General features: G+C 31.3%; 6 protein-coding genes across 11 annotated transcripts; 1 reads left to right on the top strand and 5 right to left on the bottom strand.

The window, feature by feature from the left end:
* Nucleotides 1-87: 87 nt before the first annotated feature.
* Nucleotides 88-5,782, bottom strand: LOC124500452 (uncharacterized). The gene is made up of 7 exons (XM_047064526.2): nt 1,747-5,782; nt 1,586-1,688; nt 1,364-1,527; nt 1,043-1,300; nt 862-958; nt 607-773; nt 88-517 (listed from the first exon to the last, which is right to left on the bottom strand). Exons 1-7 carry the CDS (start codon nt 3,721-3,723, stop codon nt 401-403), a joined length of 2,883 nt encoding a protein of 960 aa, XP_046920482.2. The 5' UTR covers nt 3,724-5,782; the 3' UTR covers nt 88-400.
* LOC124500450 (uncharacterized) lies at nt 2,287-9,978 on the bottom strand. 3 transcript variants are annotated; one of them, XM_075730575.1, is made up of 5 exons: nt 9,771-9,978; nt 8,299-8,503; nt 7,897-8,229; nt 6,550-7,761; nt 2,287-6,495 (listed from the first exon to the last, which is right to left on the bottom strand). In XM_075730575.1, exons 3-5 carry the CDS (start codon nt 8,075-8,077, stop codon nt 3,734-3,736), a joined length of 4,155 nt encoding a protein of 1,384 aa, XP_075586690.1. In that variant the 5' UTR covers nt 8,078-8,229; nt 8,299-8,503; nt 9,771-9,978; the 3' UTR covers nt 2,287-3,733. The 3 variants fall into 3 exon arrangements, with proteins under 3 accessions (XP_075586690.1, XP_075586691.1, XP_046920481.2); XM_075730576.1 differs by lacking the exon at nt 8,299-8,503 and having other exon boundaries at nt 9,771-9,937; XM_047064525.2 differs by lacking the exon at nt 9,771-9,978 and having other exon boundaries at nt 8,299-8,739.
* A 436-nt stretch (nt 9,979-10,414) lies between these two features.
* On the bottom strand, nt 10,415-13,027 carry LOC124500472 (uncharacterized). The gene has a single exon (XM_047064547.2). The coding sequence runs from the start codon at nt 12,504-12,506 to the stop codon at nt 10,713-10,715; it is 1,794 nt and encodes a 597-aa protein (XP_046920503.2). The 5' UTR covers nt 12,507-13,027; the 3' UTR covers nt 10,415-10,712.
* A 685-nt stretch (nt 13,028-13,712) lies between these two features.
* LOC124500477 (uncharacterized) lies at nt 13,713-18,884 on the bottom strand. Of its 3 annotated transcripts, none has more exons than XM_075730376.1 (5): nt 18,607-18,884; nt 14,874-15,739; nt 14,643-14,802; nt 14,399-14,575; nt 13,713-14,313 (listed from the first exon to the last, which is right to left on the bottom strand). In XM_075730376.1, exons 2-5 carry the CDS (start codon nt 15,725-15,727, stop codon nt 13,846-13,848), a joined length of 1,659 nt encoding a protein of 552 aa, XP_075586491.1. In that variant the 5' UTR covers nt 15,728-15,739; nt 18,607-18,884; the 3' UTR covers nt 13,713-13,845. The 3 variants fall into 3 exon arrangements, with proteins under 3 accessions (XP_075586491.1, XP_075586492.1, XP_075586490.1); XM_075730377.1 differs by lacking the exon at nt 18,607-18,884 and adding an exon at nt 17,512-17,807; XM_075730375.1 differs by lacking the exon at nt 18,607-18,884 and adding an exon at nt 15,959-16,497.
* Nucleotides 18,885-19,604: 720 nt separating this feature from the next.
* On the top strand, nt 19,605-21,285 carry LOC124491307 (solute carrier family 25 member 35). 2 transcript variants are annotated; one of them, XM_075730379.1, is made up of 3 exons: nt 20,173-20,311; nt 20,377-20,814; nt 20,885-21,285. In XM_075730379.1, the coding sequence occupies exons 2-3, from the start codon at nt 20,377-20,379 to the stop codon at nt 21,212-21,214; spliced, it is 768 nt and encodes a 255-aa protein (XP_075586494.1). In that variant the 5' UTR covers nt 20,173-20,311; the 3' UTR covers nt 21,215-21,285. The 2 variants fall into 2 exon arrangements, with proteins under 2 accessions (XP_046909908.1, XP_075586494.1); XM_047053952.2 differs by having other exon boundaries at nt 19,605-20,814.
* On the bottom strand, nt 21,149-22,495 carry LOC124491305 (uncharacterized). The gene is given in 2 exon segments (XM_047053951.2): nt 21,149-21,667; nt 21,669-22,495. Coding segments are annotated over 2 exon segments (1,089 nt in total). The 5' UTR covers nt 22,433-22,495; the 3' UTR covers nt 21,149-21,342.
* Between the last annotated feature and the right edge of the window lie 172 nt (nt 22,496-22,667).

Genomic DNA, 22,667 nt, shown 5'->3' with positions numbered 1-22,667 from the left:
AAATTCTTACATTGAACTTATATTATTGTGATAATCATCATTGTATTATATAATTGCAAGATAATTGAAGATTAATTATACTAATAATTTTGATTTATGAATCTCACATTTTATTTTTATTATCATCATTATGATTATTATTTTTGAATAGAAAAATTCTTTTTGTAATAAACATATTATTTTTTTTTATTGAAGAGAAAAACATTTTACATTTTCGTATTGGTAGTTTGTGTTATTTGTTGTTGATCGTATTCGTAGCTAAATGATTATTAAAATTCATTTCATTAATCATCATCATCATTGGTAGGTATTCATTTGTTTTTTACATCTACGATTTCGATCAATTGGATAATTAATTAAATCACATTTATGAATCTTTTTTTTTTGTTTTGATTTATGATTATGTTGTTGATTGTTTATTTTTACTTCGTTTCTTTTTATTCGAACTGGATACAGTAACGAAGCCATTATTATCCACACCACCAGGTGTTAAAGCTGGTGCTGGACCACACATATCCTATTTTTATAATTACAATTATAAGAAATTATTTTTTTTTGTTAGAAAAAAAATCAGTCAAATTCTTAACAAATAAAAAATTAACAAACCTCATATGGTTCAATTTGTCGGGCTTTATTACGAAGATAGCTTCGTTTAGTAATAAAATTTTTGGCAAAATCACGGGAAATTTTATTACTGCCCAGATATGTTTGTACATAATCATTAATTTCATCAGGCGATGCAATGTCCTTCAAGAAACCAATGAATGTTTCAGCTAATGTTCCCAGGAAAAAAACGAAATAAATAAAGTTATTAATACAAATTTTTTAATAATCTACTTTTCAAATAAAAAAAAAATTTACCATCAATGGTAAGCTCAAAATTTTGTCTAAGTACATCTAGACACCATTTATCGAATTCTTCCATTGATTCAACCTGTATGGTCATTAGATTTATATCCTATATATTGAAACAATAATGATTATTATTATTACAAAAGATAGAGGTCAACAACAAATTGATTATTTTGAAATTATAACTTACATCATTTCCTTTGTTTGCTGATTTATTATTAAGATTATTGACAATCTGTGCTTTCAGTGTAGCTGGCTTGATATGTGCGCTTGAATGATTGTTACCATTACTATTTGATGGTGATTGTCCCGACGACGACGATTGAATTGATGTCTTATTATTATTAGCTGATAATGCCGATTTGTAATTGATCACTCGTTCTTCGTGTTCTTGTGCATTATTCCAATTGGATATTTTCTTTGTCACGGTTTGTGATTGTTTATTTCTCTGTAAAAAAAAATTTTATCGAATCAATTTCATTGACCTTTTATTTTTTTCTCCAATCTATACCTCTTGTTCCAGTTGTTGTTTCAATTTTATCAGATACGTTTTTCGTGTGATGAAAAATTTTACAAATGATTTTGAAACATTATTACTACCAAGATATGATTGACAATATTCCGATACTTCAGCTGGTGAACCAAGATCTTTCACAATGTTCAAAAAACCAATGGCTAATGGACAAAAAATGTGATTATTGACAACAACAAAATATATATTAGAAAGACATACCATCAATATTATCGAAATGTTTGTTCAACAATTCCACTGAAGAACGATACAATTCCTCAGGATTGTCGATTTCATTACGGACGAACATCATAAGTGATTGATCCTATAAAAGTGATTATAATTCATAAAAAATCGTTTTGAAAAACTGAACTAAAATATACCTTCACTTTGGGATTTGTTTTGAGCACTTGTCGTAATGCTAAACTATCAATCTTCGGTTTTTGTCCGGCTGCAACAGCAGCTTTATAGTTGATTTGTTGTGAAGATGCCGCTGTCATCTGTGATGATGGATGATTTTGTGATTCATCATCAGCTACTATTCCAGAATCCCAGGCGGCACCAGATCGTACAGGTTTTGGTGATCCGTTCCAAACACCAGGTGGTGGTTGTTGTTGATTTCCCGAACCTTTGGCTACAATCACCGATAAAGGTGTAAAAACCCCTTGAGAATGTGGATCTTGTCGTCGACGAATTGCTGCTTCCATTGCTTCTTGTTGTTGTTGCTGCTGCTGACGTAATAAGGCTGCCTGTTTTTCTGCTTCTTCCGCTTGAATTTCTGTTAATGTTTTGATCTGAACGGGTGTCTGCTGTTCTTGCCATGGTTGTGTTGCCCACTTCATTGATCGTTGTTGCTGTTGTTGAGCAAGAATTGCTGCTGCATTCATTTGCATCTGTTGTTCTTGACGGATACGTCGTTCTTCTTTTTCCTTTTCCTCTTGAAGTCGTTGAATTTCAGCAATACTAAGCTGTGGTTGAGGCTGTTGTTGTGTTTCAACATTGTCAACACTTTGACTACCCCATACAGCTTTTTTAGGCAATTGTGGCATTTGTGGTAGGATAACTGATGTTGGCGGCTGTTGTTGTAGTGGGGGTGGAGTTTTCGTAGGAGGTTGCGGTGATGATTGTGTCTGTTCATGTTGTTTACAAGGTGTTGTTGATGGAATTTTTTGTAATTTTTGATTTGGTTGTTGTTTTTGTTGATTTCGATGCTTATTTCGTTGAACTTCAATAAATTCCATTTCATTGGCAACCGAATCATTAGTCGTATCGACCATCATTTGATATTTATCCATTACCATGGCTGTAGATTCATCCGATTTCACAATTTGTTGTTGTAATCGTTGTTGTTGATTTCTTTTTTGTTCCTGTTCATGATGATATCGTTCTTCAGCTTCACGTCGTTGTATTTCTTCAACATCGGTTACGGATAATGCACCTGGAACGAAATTCTCATTACCACTAGCGGCATATTTCTTCAACAATTGTAATGGATCTTCAACCGGTTGCGATAATTGGCCGTGTGATACCACAGAATCAGATCCATATGATGAATGATTCGGAATGGACTGTTGTGGCGGCTGCTGAATAAAATTTACAGGTTCATAGGATTGTGTACGTTGTAAAAGTTGTGGCTGTTGTTGAGGTTGTGGCATTTGCTGTCTAGCATTAGCAACGTTTGCTGTCATTGTTGATGTTTCATCTAATGATAATTTTTTGGCAGTTATACGTCCAGTTCCAATAATACCACCGCCACCTCCGGAACTACTGGCAGTGCTTAATTGATCATCATCAATGTGCTGATGATGATGATATCCCATTGATGTTGGTGGTTGTTGTTGTTGTATAGGTTGTTGTTGATGATGATGATGTGATGGATGATATTGTTGTTGTTGTTCATTCAATACTTGTCGTAATTGATCTTTCATCATTGGACTGGTGAGATTATTATTAGCCGTTGATGATGCAAGATTAAATTGTTCAAATCTATCCAATAGATATTGTTCCCTTTGTTGATGAGTATTCAATGCAAGAAATTCATCTTTGGTTGTTGCATAATGTTGTGGTTGATTCGGTGGTTGTTGTATAAGATGATTTAATAATAATCTCATTTGATGATTATCCGATAATGTTGTTGTTGTCGATGAGGATGCATGCTGCTGTTGTTGATGATGATTCGGTGGTATTTGTTGAGTAATTCCAACATTTGTGCCAACTGGTGCATGCCTTTGTTGTTGTTGATTTCGTTGCTGTTGTATTAATTGTTCGATAAGATGATCAGCACCTAATAAGGTATCATCATTTAATTGATTCGTATCGATATTTTTCGATAAATTCTGAAATAAATTGAATGAATTCATTAGGTTATCATCAAATTGAAATGCTGCTGCTGTAGTCGATGATGATGATATAACAGATGGTGATGGCTTGTGGTTGTGTTGGTGGTGGTTGTATTGATGGTCCACGATGATGACCAACACCACCGCCGATTGTTGTCGTCGATGATTGTGTCGTTGATGGTGATGATGTTAGAAATTGATTCATCGATGATGGTGGTACAATCGGAGCAGAATGTGGCTGTTGCTGATTGTTTATCGATGATGTTGTTGTTGATGAAGATGAAACGGGAAAAAATAATGCCTCATTATTGTTTGTTCGTAATGGGAAATTCGAATGTTGAATAGATGATGGTGGCTGCTGTTGTTGTTGGATAGATTGTGTGGGAGGAGGGGGTGGTGGTGGTGCTTGTTGTGCCATAACAATTCGACCAGTTTGAATATTATTATTACTAACGGATGTTGGTTGTAGAATCGGTTGTGGTTGTCCAACCGATATAGGGGAAGGTGTTGGTGGTATTAAATTAAATGGACAACGTCCACCCAATGCCTGTATTAATTCACCTAATTTTGTAAATTTTGAATCCGATGCTCGTTTGACTAGCAAATCTGGATTAAAATAGCCACCATTATACCATTCAAACATTTCTTGACTGGTGAATGGACCCTGGGTTTGACCTTGTGGATCACAATAAAACCATTTGATCATTGTATGGTTAGTTGACATAGAAACAGATTGTGTTTGATGGTGATGTTGTTGTAATGGATCATCAATTAATTCCTTTGGTTTTGATGGTACAATATTGAATCGCTGTTGCCCATTTGCATCATTAGCCAGATTATTCAACAGATTATTAGTACTACCATTATCAAATGTTTGATGATGGTCAAGATCTTGATTATTAAATGGATGATTATTCGACGGTGGCGGATGTTGATGTTGTTGTTGGGATGCTAATCGCATAAATAGTTGATGATCAGCCGAATCATTCGTACCAGTAGTAGTTGTCGAATTATTATTGGTGTTGCTATTACTTGCTGTAGTACCGAAATCGAAATTAAAATCATTCAATAATGATGAAAATTTTAATGAATCATTCATTAATAAATTTTCATCATGCATGAATAAAGAATTTCGTTCATTATTATTAGGATTTTGATCCCTATTTATCGATTTAAACGGTACAGTACGCGATGGTGAACCAGGCAATATATTATCCGTTGATGATGAATCCAATAAATGGGCAGCAACCGTATTTCGAGGATTCGATATTGGACCACCAATAATGACAGGCTGTGATGCTGGTTGCTGCTGTTGTTCAATCATAGCTGATGATGGACCGAACGATGTGGTACCACCAAACGAAAAAGTTGAATTATTTCCCGATGATGATGATGATGATGATGTTGGATTAAATACTGAATTTCTATCCATACAACCACCAATCGATTCATTATTACTTGATTGACCAGTATTATTACAATCATTATTACGTTTGGCTATCATCGACATTAGACTGTTTGCTTGACCACCACTACCAACAATATTTTCATCATTCATCATATAATTTTTATTGATAGAGCCATTATTATTATTATTGCCATCCATTGATGTTGTTGTTCTGTTATCTTCATCATTATTTTTTGATACTGTTTTATCATCAACATTTAACACTTGTTGCTTCGTATCAGATTTTGTTTGATAATTAGGACTTAATGATGGATCATTGAAATAATCGATCGGTTTTGGTTTTGAACTTGTTTTGGTAGTTGTTGTCGACAATGAAATTGTTGAAGGAGGACGGATTTCAGATTTATTGCTATCAGGTTCATTAGATTTTACTTCTGTCGATTTTCCACTAGTCGTAGAATGATTTTTATTATCAGAATTCTTTTTAGTTTTAGAAATTTTTCTACCGAAAAAATCTTCATCATCATTTTGATCATCATTATTATTCTTAGCGCCATCATCATCATTATCGACTTCTAATGGTGTCATAAGATCATCATCCAATGCTTCATGGAATGCTCCACTTGCATCAAATGTTCCAACACGAGTAACATCAATGCAACTAGGATCTTCTAGGCTCCATTCTGGTAATGAATCTTTACGCCGATATGAATCACCATCATCATCGTTTGATAAATTTTGTTGCTGTTGATGATGTTGTTGTTGTTGTGAATGATGAGGATGGCCAGAATTATTAGAACGTGTACCAAAACGATCAGAGAAAAAATCCGAGTCATCATTTGAATGATGATAATGATTACCATCACCACCACCACTACGTAGTCTTGAATTAAAACGATCATATGAACGACCATAATAACCACTACCTTTTGATGATGATGAATAATGAGAAAATTTAGAATTATCCATTGTTTTTGTCGAATTTGTTTGATTATTTTCATCGCAACCACGATGATCACCACCACGATAACGATCACGAGAATTTAATCCTTTCGGTGTTGTTGTTGATGATGAATTTCGTGAAAACAAATCACTATAAGTTGAACCAGTACCAGCATTAGTGGTTGTTGCGGATGATGATGACGATGAACGGCCGCCAAACAAATCTCTCTCGGCATCCAACATAGTCGATCCATCCACAGATGGAAACGATGATAAATGATGACGATCACGTTCGGATGATGTAAATGACGAACGTTTTTGAAAGGGTTTACCCGATCCGGATTTTGAATTGTTTGTGGTTGATTGTTTAATACGACTAATGCCATTATCATGGTGATCATCGATGATTGGATCACCGAAAAAATCCTTTTGTCTAATCGGTACTGTTGAAATAATTCATAGATTATAATAGATAAATCACATTAATTTATTTATACCTGAACTACGTGAACCACTTCCATTATTATCATTTATACGCCAACTATTTGTTTTCCATGATGATGATACAGATTCTTTTACCGTCGTCGTAGTCGTTGACGATGCCTCTGGATTATTTGAATTTGTTCCAGATTCAGTTTTACTCGTCGACGAACGCCATGATGGCATAAACAACGATGCCGATGATGAACTATTTGATGAAGAATTTGAATTGTTATTCTTTGAATTATTTACTAACGTCGATTCATTATCATCACGTTGTGTACCGGTAGCTGCTAATTCTACATATTTTTTTGATCCAACATAAAAAGTGCCAATTGAACGTATAGCACCGCCAGCAGATGAATTATTATTATCTGTGGATGATGAATCCATTGATGAAGAGCCTGAGTTATTTTTAGTGTTATTCAATAATGTTTTATCATTATCATCATCACGCTGTGTACCGGAAGCTGCTAATTCTATATATTTTTTCGATCCAGCATAAAGAGCGCCAATTGAACGTATACCACCGACAGCAGATGAATTATTATTATCTGAATTCGATGTTGACGAATCCATTGATGATAGCCTTGTGAATACAATATTACCGGCACCACGTCCAATACGATTATTATTCAATGATGAACCTCTTGACGATCCTCCACCACCACCACGTGTCGGATAAGAATTTGTATTGTTCGTTGTATTATTGCGTTCTGTTATAAAACCATTTGATGATGATGGTGATGATGAAACAAGTTTTGATCCCCCACCTGGTGATCGAAGTAAATCTGATGATGATAATTTTGATATTCGATCTTTATATGATGATCCATGATGTTGTTGTTGTTGATTATTATTGGACATTGTCGTTGTAGAACCAGAAGAATGATTATTCTGTTGATTATTTGAATTATTTATAACAGATGATGATTCATTCGGCATCGATTTTTTCAATACAAAATCCGGATTAATATTCTGTGACATTAGATCAATTTCATCATTTGTCAATTCAATTAGGGCAAGTGGATGTTGACCATCATCAACATATACTTCATCATGTTGTATTAGATCTTTTGGTGGTGCTAAAAATGAGGACTGTTGAAAATATGACAACATTTCCTCTTTTGTATATCGATATTTTATATCGTGATGATGATGATGTTTTGATATTGATTTTGTATTGAACATTTTTGATGATGCCGATTTAAATGTATTATTAGTTGTGCCTGTATTTGATAGAGAAGGAAAAATTTAAAAAAAGAAGGAAAACAAAATAAAAATTGTTTTCCGTTAATTACGGAAATATAAAATTTTAAACTAAAACAAAAAAAAAATCATTTGGTCAATCAACAATAACATACTCAACGAATTTGATGAACTTGAACTAGGTCCAGATGAACCGGAAAAAGTTTTCGGACCACTATTACCACTGTTACTACTATTATTACTACCACCGCCACCGCTATTAGTACTGCCAATACCGGCACCATCAGTCAATGCACGTATCCATTCAGGTCCAAAATTCAATTCCGTTGTGGCCATATTTTCGGTATAGAAAAATAATCAACTTTATCGTAATATTAATAAATGTCGGTTTAAAAATAATAATCAGAAATTTCGGTTCAAGTATACAGAGTATATTTTGTCGAAATAAAATCGTCAAATGCCAGAGAAAATTTGATCTAAAGTAGAAACTAAAAAATTTCATTAATTAAAATTTTCCTACAAAAATATTTTTAATTTTTTTAAATGATAAATGTTACTTTTTTTAGGCCAACCAAAAACGTCTTTTTATCAATCATCAGTATAATAAATATAATCACACCGAATAACAACAACAATGTCACAATAATGAAGCAGAATTTGAAATTCACGGACACACAAACTCATACACTTTGTGAGGATGATGACCAATATGAATGAAAATTAGTTTAATAATCCAATATTGTAATTTTAAAAAATCAATTTCTATACATCAGAATTTCAAGGCGGTGAAATTGAAACATTATTTAATTTTTGCATGTCACAAGAAGAAATAATAAAGAAAAATTGTTTAGTGTTTATCAATTTAAATCGTTCAAATCATGTGTTATAATAATTGATGATGGCACACACATGGATTCTGCTATAATCCTTTTTTTTTCACAAAAATGCTTGGTAATGGTGATTTTAAATCACATGGAATTCTTCACGTTCATAAACACACACACACACAAATACACTGTTCAACACAGACACCAGAAAAAAAACGAGAAAGAATTTAAAGAGTCGGGCCAAGAAAACAGAATAAATTCTAGACGAATTGAAGACGAAATAATAATAAAAAAAAATGCTGATCATATATATAAGTAGTTGTAGTATGACGAAGAGTTTCGTTTTTTGTTGTCTATTTATCGATTAAGCCTTTTTTGATGAACAAAATTGAATTATATTTTAGTTTTTTTTGTGTACAAATTCAAACAAACAATTATAGTTATAGTTATTAATAATAAAATAATAATTACAAAGCTGAAGAAATAGTTGGAACAAAAAAAAAAACAAAAGCCAATCTGTTGTGTAGTCGTTGGTGTTTTTGTGAGTTGAAACATTCGAATCCGGAAAAGATTCGATTTAGTTTTTATTGTTTTTGTTATTGTGAAAACAAATTGGACACGTACAAAGTTATTATTAATCGATTATGTAATTTTTCATTTTGGATTGAATAATTCAATGATTGAATGAATGATTTGCTGTGTTTGTAATATAAGACAGACAGATACAGATACAGACACATACACAAACACAAACACAATGCTCAAATGATTTTTTTTCTCACTTTTAAAATTGAATAAAATTTTCGTAATCAATTTATTGTTTCACAAAATGGAAAAAAATACAACATAAATGCAACAATAAGAATCACTGTAGTTGTGTTGTCGTAGTCAATGTTTTTTTTCTAATTTTTAAATGATGTCAACACAACATCAACATTCTACATATCTCATCATGATGATCAGGGATGCCAAAAAAGAGAAAATTTTTTGTTTCTGTTGTTCCAGGAACCATCTAGTTTTACAACGAAACGAATTATCAAATTATCCAAAAACATTAACAAATCACACACACACACACACGTACACATCGACAGAAACAAACTCACACAAAATACACACGCATACAATACGAAATCAAAATTTTTATTTGCAATCTTGTTTGTTGTCCACACACACACACACAGCATTAAGGTAAAAATTACCAGGTTTTTGATTAAAAAATTCTAAACACAAATAATTTCAATTTTTTTTTCTTGGTGACGATTGTTTTCATTTAATGTTATGGACGAGAGCGACGTTTTTCGAATATAACAAACGAATTATTGATGATGTTGATGATGATGATGATGAGGACAATCAACATGGATGTGGAAAGTAAAACAAAACAAAAAAAAGTAAAAGAAAAAAAAATCCGATGATGAGGAGCAATTGTTGTTGAATTTTTTTTTTTTTGCTTCTTTATTTCAGTCGTGTTTTTTTTGTTATAAAAGGATGAAGAAGAAACAACACACAAAACACATAAAGATGAACGAAAAGAACGATAGAACGAATCTCAGATAGCAGCAGCAAAATACAAAGCCAATTTTACAAAGCCACAATGTTGAAATGAGTTTTTTTTTTTTTTGTAATTCTCATTGTTGTTTTTTCTTTCAACCAATAGTTTTTTGTGTATCTGTGTGTAAAGTAGTAGTTGTAGTAATAGTAGTAGCAGTAGTAGTAGTAGTAATGGTAGTAGCATACATGAATATACAGGTCATTGTGTTGTGTATGCACGAATTATAACAAGAAATGCATTGAATATATGAAAAAAAAAATCAATGAGTTGTTCATATAAGATAGGATGCAATTTTTTTTTTCATTGAAATGAATTTTTTTTTTAATTTTTTTAAAAGAAAAATTAAATTTAAAAAATTTCTACAATTAAAATAATCGAAAAGAATTGGCCAGATAATGATAATGGATGATGATCACAAATAAACTGAAAAACAATAAATGTTCCTTAATCAATAAAAGATTGATTAACATTACAGAAAATAAATTTGAATAATACAAAAAAAAAAATTCAAAAATTAATTTTTGAACTATAAAGCTGATAATGATTATTATGAACATAATTTATCTATAATGTGTAATAACTGAGTTTATTACATTAGATGTAGTGGTGGCATTGGTTTACGTTGTCTTTCGGGAATTAATTTTTTCAATTTTTTTACCCTAGCATATGAATATGGCCATGTACGTATTGGTTCGGTAAACGTATGTCGTAAATAATAATTATAGATTGATTTTGCATGCGGTCCAACCGGTATATATTGTTGTATTTGATTCAATTGTTTATTCAATTGATCTTGATCATCACCATAACCATATGGTACCATTGGTCCACCATGTGGTCCACTTAGATTGAATTCAATACGAAAATCATCTGGACCATCATTGCCATATTTTTTCTTCTTATAATATTTATTTTTTCCACCATATTTTTTTACATATTGTATGGATGATTCGGCCATTGCCGTATCGCTGAGATCATCGCCTGTTATTAATTCCGGTATAAAACCTTTTGTAGGTTGTCCAACTGGATTTGATCCAAATGAATCATCATCCATATCTTCATCATGCATTGGAACCGGATTATTCGTTAATTCATCAATTTGTGATTGTGATGGTATTGTCTGTTCATCCACATAGATCATATTCGGATCATAATGTTCACCAATATTAATTTTCATTGGTCGATGTTCTTTCTCTATTTGTTGTTGATTTGTTGACCCGATTGGATCATCTATAGAAGTTACATCGGTTAATTCGATTGCCATCTGTCTGGAGATTGAACTTTGTGGTTGTGAGGCTGAAGAAACAGGCGAAGAATCATGAAACATATGTTGATCAGGTCGTCGTGGACCCCATGGTATACGACGTATGGTTGATGGTGATACCGGAGCATGTTGGAACATTGGTGGCTGATGTATTGGAGCCATCAGGAGCGGTGGAGGTAGATGAGGAGGTGGCGGAAAGAACATTGGTGGTGGTGGTGGTGGTAACAAAGAAGATTCTGATTCTTGTCGATTGATAAGATGATGGTGATATGGCTCAGGTAGATTGGAACTTCGTCGAATTTCTAATGGTTTATCTTTTGATGATTGTTTAGACATGCCTTGAAATTTGTATTCTTTTGGCAACGGTAAATGCGGTATTTCCATAGGAAATTTAGATGGTAATGGTCGCAATACTGGTGGTGGTGGTAATGGTGCTGGTGGTGGTGCTAACATTAATTCATTTTGATCATATCCAGACACCTGTTGATTCGATTCAGCTGCATGCTGTAGCAAAAGTTTCTGTTCATTTGAATCAATTGGTGGCGGTAATCGTGGTTGGCCAATATTATCATCGAATTGTATGCTTGTTGGTGGAGGATTTTCCATTGGAAACGGTATAGGAATTTCCAATGGTGGTAATGGTTGCTGTGGTTGTGATGATGGAATCGTTTCAATTATTGGTTCAGGTTCTGAAGCAGCAGCAGCCGATGAAGAAGCATAACCATAGCTAGGTTTTTTTGAATATTTTTCCGGTCCAAGTGCAATATCGGCATTAATCACAACATCTTTTGGTGGCTCTGCATATGGATTGCGTTTAGCCATTAAAATTGTCGGTACTTTCAAAGGTAATGAACCATCCATTTTGAATTTTTTCGGACGAATATATTGATTTTGTCGTATGGTTAAATGTAATTTATTTGGTTTAACTTTAACCAATGTCGGTAAAAATGAAATACCAAGTGAATATGTTTTAAATTTCTTTTTACCGGCCAATATTTTTGTTATAGTTATGGGGCTAGTATTTGATTGATCAATCACTATGGTTATTATAGTGATAAATAACATTGCCATTAGGCAATGTATTGTTTGATGTTTCATCATCATCATCATCATCATCATAGATTGTTGATCAAAATCACAGATCAAATCATTTGGTTTATCGAAAATTCATCGAAATCGAAATACACACACACACACGCACACATTGATGGTTGGATAGCAAATGTTCGAATGAACCGAACGACGGTGACGACTTATTCAAAAAAAAAAAAAGAAAATCACCCAGACCATTTCATTCCATTCGACTCTCTCATTCGCCTCTTAATTGCCGTTTGGTAAACTTTCTCTTCAAAAACAACAGCAACAGCAACAAAAATAAGAAAATTTTATTTTTATTATTATTGTGTATTGTTGATCAAATATCTAATTTTAGCCCTTTTTTCACATCATCTTCAAAAAAAAAATGTCCCGGAAAAAAGAAATCGAAAGCTTTTTTACCATCAAAAAAAAAAAGAAATCCGGATAAAATCAATCACGTCATCGTTGGACCATTAATATTGGAATCGAATTTTTTCGATCACATATTTCCTTCTATTTTTTTTTTTTTTATTTCCATTCAATGACTAGCATTTTATTCACCAAGAATGACAATTTTTCTGAATTTTTGATAAATTTTTTCTAAATTGAATTAACCGAAAAAAAACCAATAATCGAAACGAACATTAAATTATATTTTTGTTTTGTGTAATTTTCATGGTGAATCTCTAAGAAAAAGACAATATTTGAATAAATCACAATGAAAACCAACAAATCAACAACGATGATGACTGGTCAAACTAGTCTTTTTTTTATCATCATCATACTACAATAACATTATCATTGTTGAAGATTTAGGTCACCGTCGTCATCATCATCATCGATGGTACTTACACACACACACAAAGAACAATCTCGATGGTCGTTGTCTCTTCGAACATCCAGAAAATAAACCAAATTAACAACCGACGTCGTCTCCACTATTGGTGATTAAATGAGGAAAGAAAAGAAAACTCTCACTTTAAAAGAAAAAAATGAGAAAGTCAAGTGGGCTACCGAAAAAAAAGAAAATTTCTCGATTTAAATCTAGGTCATCACCATCTTCATTGACGACGACAAGAAGGCGAATAAAAAAAAATATCCCAAAGTGATGATCAATATACCTGAGGCGTGCGTTTGAAACAAGTATGTTCCAAATTTTTTTTTGTTTGATCGATCCAGATTCAAAACTCTATGTAATATTATTATTAGTATGTATGATGCTTGTAAATTTGCTCTATGTTTAAAGTATTTTTGAGTTTAGTTAAATAATTTATTTATTTTTATATTAAGTTTCAAATTTCTAAATTTTTTATCATTTCCCTAGTAGTTTGGATTTGGAACGATTGATTGAAAAACGAGCCAAACTTGATCCAAGGATCATTTAGGATATTGATAATGATGTGGATGATGATGATGATGATAGAAATGTATTTGAATCATTTGAATCGATTGTAGTCGTGCTTCCGTTATCATTCATTCCACTATCTTCACTACCCTGGTCATCATTATCATCTGGTGTTTCTTTTGATTCCAATTCAGCAGAAATTTTCAATGACTCATTATTTTCAATATTTTCATCATCATCATTTGTGTCATCATTATCATCAATATGATTATTTTGTTGGATTTCATTCTTGATTTCAGTAACAACAATATGATTTTCACCATTATAACGACCACCAATATTAGATGAACCAGGTCGATTTAGACAAATACCTTCTTGACATGCTTGACATAACATTTTATTATGTTGTGTACGTGGTTTACCCATACGCCTTTGTCTTTCATATTTAGTCTTTTCAAATCCATAAAATATTTGCCCCACACGATTGTATAGATTCATAAGTACCTGTATGGAAATTTTTTTTTTTTTTTTTTTTTTTGATAAAGTTGGTTGAAAAAACACAAATAATTTTTGTTTTCACTATAAATACCTTGGTAACCTCTTCTGGATACCACATTGGCTGTTCAAATGAATTATCCAGATTACATGAATCACATCGTTGTCCAAACAATTTAATGGCAACAATACCAACTTTAAAATTTGGTTGTAATAGATTGAACCAGAAAACTACACGACCTTTCATCGATGTCCAACTATGTGAACAACGCTAAAGAAAAAACAAAAATGAATAACAATATAAATAATTGAATATATAAAAATCATTAGATAATTACCTCACAACAGAATCGAACTTTAGCCGAATCTACAAACATATGAAGCCGAATATTAGAATGTGTTGTCGGTTTTTTATCCACCGGTTGTATTGACCATAATTCAGTAAAAAATTGTGAAAAAACTCGACGAAATTCCGACATCCATACACGTTCCATTCCACTATTTTGATATTGAATGAATGGAAATATTTTTAAAAAATGAAAAGAAAATCTATATCTATATTCACATACAAAGATTGATTCCATGGTACCGAATTATAATAAACACCTAATCCAGCATATAATTCTTTTAATGATGTTTTCGGTATTGGAGTGTAATATACTGATGATGATGATGGTGATGGTGATGATAATGTTGGTGAACTTATGGTGGTGGTCGGTGATACTGTTGTCATAGGTTGATATGATGATGATGATGATACTGTATTTGCATAGCCATCAATTGTTGTTGAGGTTTGATTTAATAATTGTGGCATAGAAGGGTTGAATGAACTATCCACAATTGGTAATGAATTTACGGTAAACGATATTAAGGGTGGTGGTGGTGGTGGTTGTATCAATGTTGAATCAATCAATTCAAAGGTCGATGTCGATGATGATGATGATGATGATGATGATGATGATGATGATGATTGTGAACCAAAATATGGTGTTGATTTACCCGATGATGAACATGATGTTGATGTTATTGAAGTAGAATTACATGATGATGATGAACATGATTCTAGATTTTGATTTATTATTGAATCTTGATGATCTGTTACCGATGATGAAACCAGTTGTTTCGTTAAATATTTGGTTTTTGTTTTTGTATTGGCGGTAGGAATAGTTGTCTTGGAAGGAGAAGGATGAATAGGAGAATTGACGAAAACATTCGAATTTGGCTGTATATTTGATGGAATGATCATCATCGTCATATTATTATTCGCATCATTACCATATAATGGTGGTGATGATGACCAAATCAATGATTGTGGTGTTATATGATGATGGTGATGATATACATAATGCCAAAGATGATGATAATGATGTAAGATGATTGCCGATTGTGGATTATACGGTATGATCATTGTAGAACGAACCATAATTAAACGTGTCTAAACGATAATTAACGAAAAATTTTCAACGATTTTTTTCAATCAATCAAACAACTTCAGACAAATCAAATCAACACCTTCAAAGTGACCGTAAAAAAATGTCTGGAAATTTTCATTTTATTATTAACGATTTTTATAATAAAAATCTAGCCATTATAAAATGAACACCTGGCCATAATAAATTGAAAAGGAAAAAAAATTATGGAATTCATTTGTTACCATCAATGCCGTCGCCGATGTAGCCGGCGCCGTTATCATCATTATCAAATTAACTACAAATGACAATTAAAAAAAAAATGAAAATGCTATTCACTTATATCAATGATTAATGATTAATGATGGATAGATGGTGATGATGAACAAAGAACACACTTGTTTATATCACTCAGAAAAGATTTAATTTGATGATGGGTTTTGTTCTTTTTCCTAATGAACGAAGAAGACTGATTGTTTCTGTCTATTTGCTTTTTCTAAATTTGGATTATCGGACACCCGGTAGCCCGATTTTTGAATACTGTCATCATCATCATCATTATCATCATTATTATTGATGGAATTATTGTCGTCATAATTTTTAATGAAATAGGGGGCGGTACATTCAGTTTATGGCTCATCATCATCATCATCGATCGATATAAGTTAAGTGTAGTATATCATCATCATCATATCTTATAAAGATCTAATACTAATAAACAAATTGTTTAATAATAATGATGATGACAAAGATTTTTTCCTTGCCTCAATCCCTCACATATACACCTTATGATATATATTTGATTACCATCATCATCATCATCATCATTGAGAAAAAATGTATGTAATAAAATAGTCATCATCATCATAATTCATCCAAATCAAACAAACACAAACACACACATACACACATTTATATCTATTGTCAAAATATAAAAATATTCGAAAAAAAAGAACAAAAAATCTCAAATTATTATATGATTTAGGCCTTTTTTGTTGTTGTTGAAAGAGGGGGAGGCTTACATGTATGCAAAGGATAGAATGACATTATTTCTTGATACCAAAATGATTTTTTGGTAATATATCATTTGCCAAGGAAATCATTATTAAATTACATTTCTGTGGATATATATTTGTTATAATCTAATAAGTCAAAAGATTACCATCATATCTTAGATTTTTCTTTTTCTTTTTTTTTTTTTTTTTGTTTATTCTCCCTCTCTTTCCATAATTATAAACATTTTGGATTGATTCTTTATTTTAACATATTTCTTTAGAATTCTGTCTCCTGCATGGATTTCTTACATATTTATATTGCAATTCTAAATTGTAATTATTTGATTCATTCACTTATTCATTATTCAATCTATTATTATTATTACATTTATTGATTAACAAGTATTAACAGATTTTATAATTATCCATATTGATGACTTTTATCAATCAATACCGATCAATCCATAATCTGGTCATTTCCTCATTTAAATTACAATTAAAATGTTATCATACAAAAAAAAAAGAATAATGTTACTATATAGTGTGTACCTTTACACACACCTTTATAATGGTTCTCAATTCCAAATATGCATACAAAATGATAATGATGATGATTATTAAATCTGGTATTTTTAATTGCATTCAATAAAAAAAAATATACATCTATACATCTTTCAGGTTAGATAAGTATATATATGGATCGTGACACCTACACACACATAGAAAGAAAGTGTGAAAAATGTCACACAATATACAATGATTAGACAATTCAATATAAGGACAAGAAAATTGGTCTACTTTACTTTTGGTTGATTAATATGCTGGTGGTGTTGGTGGTGGTGGCCATAAAATACGAAAAAAAAAATTTCAATGAAACAAAATCATTATTATTATTTTTTCTTAATGATAATGATCATAAATTTTATATTTTATTTTTTTTCCACTGTCCTAGAATCAAAATGGGAAATAAAAATAATGAAAAATCTTGATTTTTTTTTTCATTATTTTTGATATAATCATATTACACCGGAACCACAAGTATTGAGTGTTGAGAATATGTTGAATATTTGATCGTTGACAAAATAAAACATAAAATCAGTTTTTTTTCCGTTTGATTGGAAAAGTTTTCCCGAATCAAATATCCATCATCATCATCATCATCATTTGGACATCAAATTCGGTGGCTTAGATGATATGTGAAATCATATCAAGGATGCCATTCAACTTGAATTCAATATACTACACACACATACACATAGTATACAGAAGAAATTTTTTTTTTTTTTTTTTTGATGATAATTTTAATTGTAGAACATCGATAAAATATTGATTAATACAATCAAATTGATGAAATTGTATCATCATCAAAATCATCCTCATTACTAGAAGCCATGAATTTCGAAATAAAAAAAGGAGGATGATATTTTTAGAGATCAAATTCGGTTCATATAATTTATCACAATTTATCATTAGCTAAAAAATTGTCTATTTTAGCTGAAACATACACACACACACACACAACATACATATATTGAATTCATAGCTTCTGATCGAAACATGTTGTCATGAACAGTTTTTATTTGCGAAAATCATCACCATCAAAAAAAAAAAAATGAAATTTTCTTCAGAAAATTTATTATCATAAATAGATAAGAAAATTGACATTGCAAAATGGTAGAATCGATTAACATATACACACACACAAAAAAAAATTATCTCGATTAAAAATAAAAATTAATGGAAAAAAAATATCGATAAATATTTGAATACTAAAATCATGTAATCATTATTTTCATTTGTATTGCGCAATAGCAATAAGAATGATATACACCTGTTTTATTTCATGAATGAATTCTTCTATAAATATTCTTCGAAAGAAGGAAAGAATATAAAATTACCTGTTATCATTTATTGATGGTTAATTTATTGAAATGAAATAATGATAATCATGATATGTTGAATTATGGCGAAAAAAATCGTTGACATGAAATTTCTTATCAGATCACATGCAAAAAAAAACGGGTCATTTCGAATTCATGTGTTTGTGTGTGTGTGTGCGTGCGTGAGTGTACACATCAAATCTTGTCAATGAAAATGTAAGTAATGAAATGAAAGTGAGAAAAAAAACAAAAAAAAATTTTTTCTTCTTCAACAACAAACATTTCGTTGTCGCTGTTGTTGTTGTTTGACAGCGAAAAAAAATACCATTAATGAATCAATAATTATGCATGAAGAAAAAAAAATCCCTAACAACAACTTAAACAACAACAACAACAACGACGACAACGGCGACAATTATGATGATAATGGTGATGGTAGTATAACCTACCAAGATGGAAATTGAAAAAAAAATCGAATCCATAGCAATCCGAAGCAACCAACCAATCAATGTTTTTTTTTTCTTTCGTTGTCGTCGTCGTCGTTTGATAACAGAATGAAAATCTTTTCACCGTTAACTTATATGCCGTTTATGTGCCACTATCATCACCTAATAATCATAATGATTGATGTTTGATATGTGTTTGATTTATTGTTGAATTCTTTTTTTTTTTTTTTTTTTTGATAATGTTTATTATCATCAAATGATATATAATAGCGAACATTGGAATTCGATTTCGGATCAAGAAAAGAAAAAAATTCATTCTCACATCGGAAGTGATTTGATGATATATGATCATCATAATGTAAACATGGTAAGGATTTTTTTTTTGTTTTTCGTAAATATTTAATCTCGATTATATTTCATATATCAAGATTTGTACATCCATATTCCTTTTGAAATGGATCATAATTTTCAAATTTAGGCGCGAATTTTTCAAATGGAAATTTTTTTTTCCCCATCAAAAATTTGCATATTCGGCCATCTAGTGTCGGAAAAAAACTGCTGCAGCATTCAGGTGTTTGTTATACAACATACATGTTTGATTATTTTAACCATTCGATTTTTTTTTCACGATTCCAATTTCATTCTGACTTAATTTTTTTTTCTTTGGTCAAACTTGTTGATATCTTCATCAAATGATTATGCCTTCGGGTGTTATTTTTTTCCAAATTCGGCTGTAATGTGTATATCATCATCATCGTTCATTCATGTTCGAGAGATAGAGAAAGAGACACATTCGAATTATCGAAGGTCAAATGATAAGTTTTTCTTCTAAATTAATTTCATAATCTATCTATCCATTACTTTTTTAATTTTTAGTTTGATGTAAACACTCCGGCCTGTTTGATTATGATGATGACGTTATTATATACAAGCAATATTAAAAAAAAATTATTCGAACATGTATGCCTCATCAACAGTTGTTATTATTATTATTGAATTCATTAGATTTTATTATTGATCGTTGATCTCATCCTTGTGTATTTCTGTATGCATGTGTGTCGTTAATATTTCAATCATACAACTATATCATCACATTTGTACCATTGAATCAAAAGAAAATTAAACAAAAAAAATGGATCAAAAACGAATTTTAATGAATGGATCAAATCATCTGATGATACAATGGGATGAACTTATGCTCGGCGGTTTAGGTGCTATTTGTGCCGGTTTTTTTACTAATCCTTTGGATGTAATTAAAACACGTATACAATTACAAGGTGAATTAAAAGCTCGTGGCCATTATACCGTACATTATCGTAATGTATTTCATGCATTCTATCAGATGGCACGTAATGAAAGTTTTATTTCATTACAAAAAGGTCTTGTACCGGCCATCTGGTATCAATTCATTATGAATGGTTGCCGTTTTGGTCTTTATCAAGTTTGTGATAATCTTCGCCTTACACGTAATGAACATGGTGATGTTATATTCTATCGTTCAATTATTTGTGGTGTTGGTTCTGGTATTGTTGGATCGTTTCTTGGATCACCATTTTATCTAATCAAAACACATTTACAATCACAATCCGAATCACATATAGCTGTCGGTCATCAACATAAACATTCATCAATGACAGCTGGTTTTCGTACGATTTTCGTACAGAATGGTATTAAAGGATTATGGCGTGGTTCGGTTGCATCCATCACACGTGTATCTGTTGGTGGATCAATTCAGCTAACATCATTTGCAACAGTAAAAACATTTTTGGATAAAAAAAATGTAAGGAATCTATTACGTGAAAAATTATTAATTTGTAAATTTTTTTTCTCTAAAAAAATATTAATCACAGTGGATCGATGTGAACAGCTGGTATGGAACATTATTAAGCTCAATGATCGGTAGTTGTTTTGTGGTCGTATCAATGACACCATTCGATGTTGTATCCACACGACTTTATAATCAACCAGTTGATCCAAAAACTGGCCGCGGTCAATTATATCGTGGTATACCGGATTGTATGATTAAAATTTTCCGTACCGAAGGTATTCTAGGATTTTATAAAGGATTTGGCGCCTCATTTTTACGATTAGGACCACATACAGTTTTATCCATATTTTTCTGGCAATTATTAAGAAAAGAATATTTATTATATTTAAAACAAGAACAAACATTGAGCTAGTCTAGTAATAATAATAATAATAATAATGATTATTTTAGAAAATTTAAAATTAAAATCAAATTTCTGATTAAGATTTCTCATGATTATAATCGATGATATTATCGCTTGATTGACTCTTCATTCATTTTTTATTTATTATCATTCGATTTTAATAATTCATCCATAATGTCTGGTGATATGGATGATAATTCTAGTGATTCATCATCCTCTTGTGAATCACGATGATATGACAATAAAAGTGTTTCATTTATATCATTTAAACCAGGTGTTCGTGGTTCTCGTTCTTGATTATAAGAATGTTCATTTATCGACACAGACTCATCATCATCATCGTCATCATCATCATTTTCATCCATCATATTCTCTTCTAATTCTTCAATGGTTTCTTGATCAAATATGCTGTTAACAAATTCAAGTTCTTGTCTTTCTAATAGACTGATTTCTTCTTGTCCGGGAATCTTCTCCATTGTTTATATCTATCATTTCAAGTGGTTTATCAATGATCATACTTTTTGAGGTTCCGATAGATTTAGATATGTTATCAGGAATGCTTAACTTATGAATCTGTGATGTTGAAATATCAGAACCGGTATCCAGTTTGGTAAAATTGATTCCACTTGTTTCGGATTGTTTCCGACTACTACTTGGCCCCGGTTTAATTATATCCTTTAAATTGTTCATGTTGAAACATTTTGATAATTCATCAAACATGTAAAAATTATCATCTTCCAAGTAATCGTCGTTTTGAGCAGCTTTTGAATCTTTAGTTCTATTATCGTTAAATTCTTTGAATTCTATACCTCTGAATAGATTAGCAGGTAAATTAGAATTACTCTTATTGGAAAATATTAGATTTGATTCGAGAAAATCGATCACCATCTGTGGACAATGACGATGGACAATTTTATTCGGTACCAATTCAAGTTGACCATTCGTATATCGAACCAAATAACAGATGAAAAGACACAATTCATCCATCGTTGTTACAGCTAGTATTCGTTCCGGTTGATGAGTACCTTTATCCAATAAAGTTTCAATCGGTTCGTGATGATTCGTTCCATTACATTGTGAATCGGCAAATGCTCGATTAGATGATGCAACTTTTAAACGTTTCATTCGATCAAAAGTTGTTTCTTTACCTTCGATACGTTTGATCATTTCATTCATTGCGGTCAAATTTTCAATGCCCATTGTTTTCGATGAAGATTCATCCATCATGGTTTGGATTGGTCAAATGTTTACCAAAAATTTAAATATCCGAATCCAAAAATCATTTAATTATTGCTGTAACGTCTTATATGACAGGAATCTGAATCAAATTCTAGCATGGCATACAGTCACAATGCGATCAAGCTGTTTTATTGTGCATGATATGAAATGTAATGTTTCATTAAGAGCTCCGTTTTGATGACGCATATTGCGTTATTGTGACCATTACCCAAACATATTGAAT

The sequence above is a fragment of the Dermatophagoides farinae genome, chromosome 4 (genome assembly GCF_024713945.1).
Source record: "Dermatophagoides farinae isolate YC_2012a chromosome 4, ASM2471394v1, whole genome shotgun sequence".
Classification (NCBI taxonomy): domain Eukaryota; kingdom Metazoa; phylum Arthropoda; class Arachnida; order Sarcoptiformes; family Pyroglyphidae; genus Dermatophagoides; species Dermatophagoides farinae.
Note: the sequence above shows the minus strand (reverse complement) of the source record. Positions and strands in the feature narration are given on the sequence as shown.